Source organism: Cebus imitator, unplaced genomic scaffold (genome assembly GCF_001604975.1).
Source record: "Cebus imitator isolate Cc_AM_T3 unplaced genomic scaffold, Cebus_imitator-1.0 Scaffold266, whole genome shotgun sequence".
NCBI lineage: Eukaryota > Metazoa > Chordata > Mammalia > Primates > Cebidae > Cebus > Cebus imitator.
The window spans coordinates 2,903,026-2,904,339 of record NW_016107581.1 but is presented as its reverse complement, the minus strand read 5'-3'; the positions used below and the strand labels follow the sequence as shown (position 1 = coordinate 2,904,339).

The 1,314-nt window shown below is 52.6% G+C and overlaps 1 protein-coding gene across 1 annotated transcript in view; it reads right to left on the bottom strand.

The window, feature by feature from the left end:
- Window positions 1-1,314, bottom strand: part of RCN3 (reticulocalbin 3) — a 19,396-nt gene that overhangs the window by 7,007 nt on the left and 11,075 nt on the right. Inside the window, exons 5-6 of the mRNA XM_017500581.2 lie at window positions 134-391; window positions 59-61 (exon numbers count right to left, since the gene is read on the bottom strand). Of these exons, the coding sequence (XP_017356070.2) occupies window positions 59-61; window positions 134-391 (261 nt within the window). The remainder of the gene's footprint in view (window positions 1-58; window positions 62-133; window positions 392-1,314) is intronic.

Genomic DNA, 1,314 nt, shown 5'->3' with positions numbered 1-1,314 from the left:
AAAAAAAAAAAAAAAAAGAAAGAAAAAAAAAAAAACTCCAGACCCCCCAAGAAGGGACTTTGTCTGTGTTATTATCTGCTGTAACCTCCACCCTGCTGTAATTCAACTGTAGCCCGTATGCAGTAGGTGCTCAATAAGTGTTTCCTGGGCCTGGCACAGAGCAGGTGCTCAATAAATGTTGGATGGCTGCATGAATTCGAGCAGTGCCCCTGCCCCCATGTCTGAGAGCCACTGCTCTCTGATGGGTGACGTACATCTGGCCGCCCCCACCAACCCTGTCCTTGCCTGAGAGAGGGGAGGCGTCCCAGGAGGAAATGGGGGCGCACTCACCGATGTACTCCTCCACCTGGACATAGCCATCTTTGTTTCTGTCCAGGTCTTCCAGGGTTTCCTGGGAAGAGAGAGGCATTGAGGCTGAGGGCCGATGCCCCTGGCCCCTGGAAGAGGCTGGACCCCTGGGGTAAGAGTGTGAGGTTTTCTTGGAAATTTAGCTCCAGTCAGCCGTAGGGGCAGGCAGTAGAGCAGTCTCCACAGGCAGCACGTGGAAAATTTGGGGGCTTTCTGGGATGTTATGATGATACAGGCACTACCTGCATCTGGGGGGCGAAAGCCGGGGATCCCCAGTGTCCAGTGATGCACAGGTGTGTCGCACACAGGGAGAGCTGATCTGGGTCCCTAAAAACTTCCTCAAGCCCCAGCAAACTGCCTCGAAGGGGAAAAGCTCCTTCACATTTAGCAGAGCCTAGAACCTACATCTGCTTGCCTGCTTGCTTTCTCTCTCTCTCTCTCTCTTTCTTTCCTTTCTTTTTATTATTGTATTTTATTTTTGAGACAGACTCTCGCTCTGTCACCCAGGCTGGAATGCAGTGGCTCGATCTCGGCTCACTGCAACCTCCGCCTCCTGGGTTCAAGCGATTCTCCTGCCTCAGCCTCCCCAGTAGCTGGGACTACAGGCGCGAGCCACGACGCTTGGCTAATTTTTTATTTTTAGTAGAGACAGGGTTTCTCCATGTTGGCCAGGATGATCTCGATCTCTTGACCTTGTGATCCGCCCACCTCGGCCTCCCAAGGCCAAGTGCTGGGATTACAGGTGTGAGCCACCTCGCCCGGTCTATTTATTTTATTGTTTTGAGACGGACTGTTACTCTGTCTCCCAGGCTGGAGTGCAAGCACACTCTCGGCTCACTGCAACCTCCGCCTCCCGGGTTCAAGCAATTCTCCTGCCTCAGCCTCCCAAGTAGCTGGGATTACAGGCACCTGTCACCGTGCCCAACTAATTTTTTTTTTTTTTGATACAGAGTCTCCCTCTGTCGC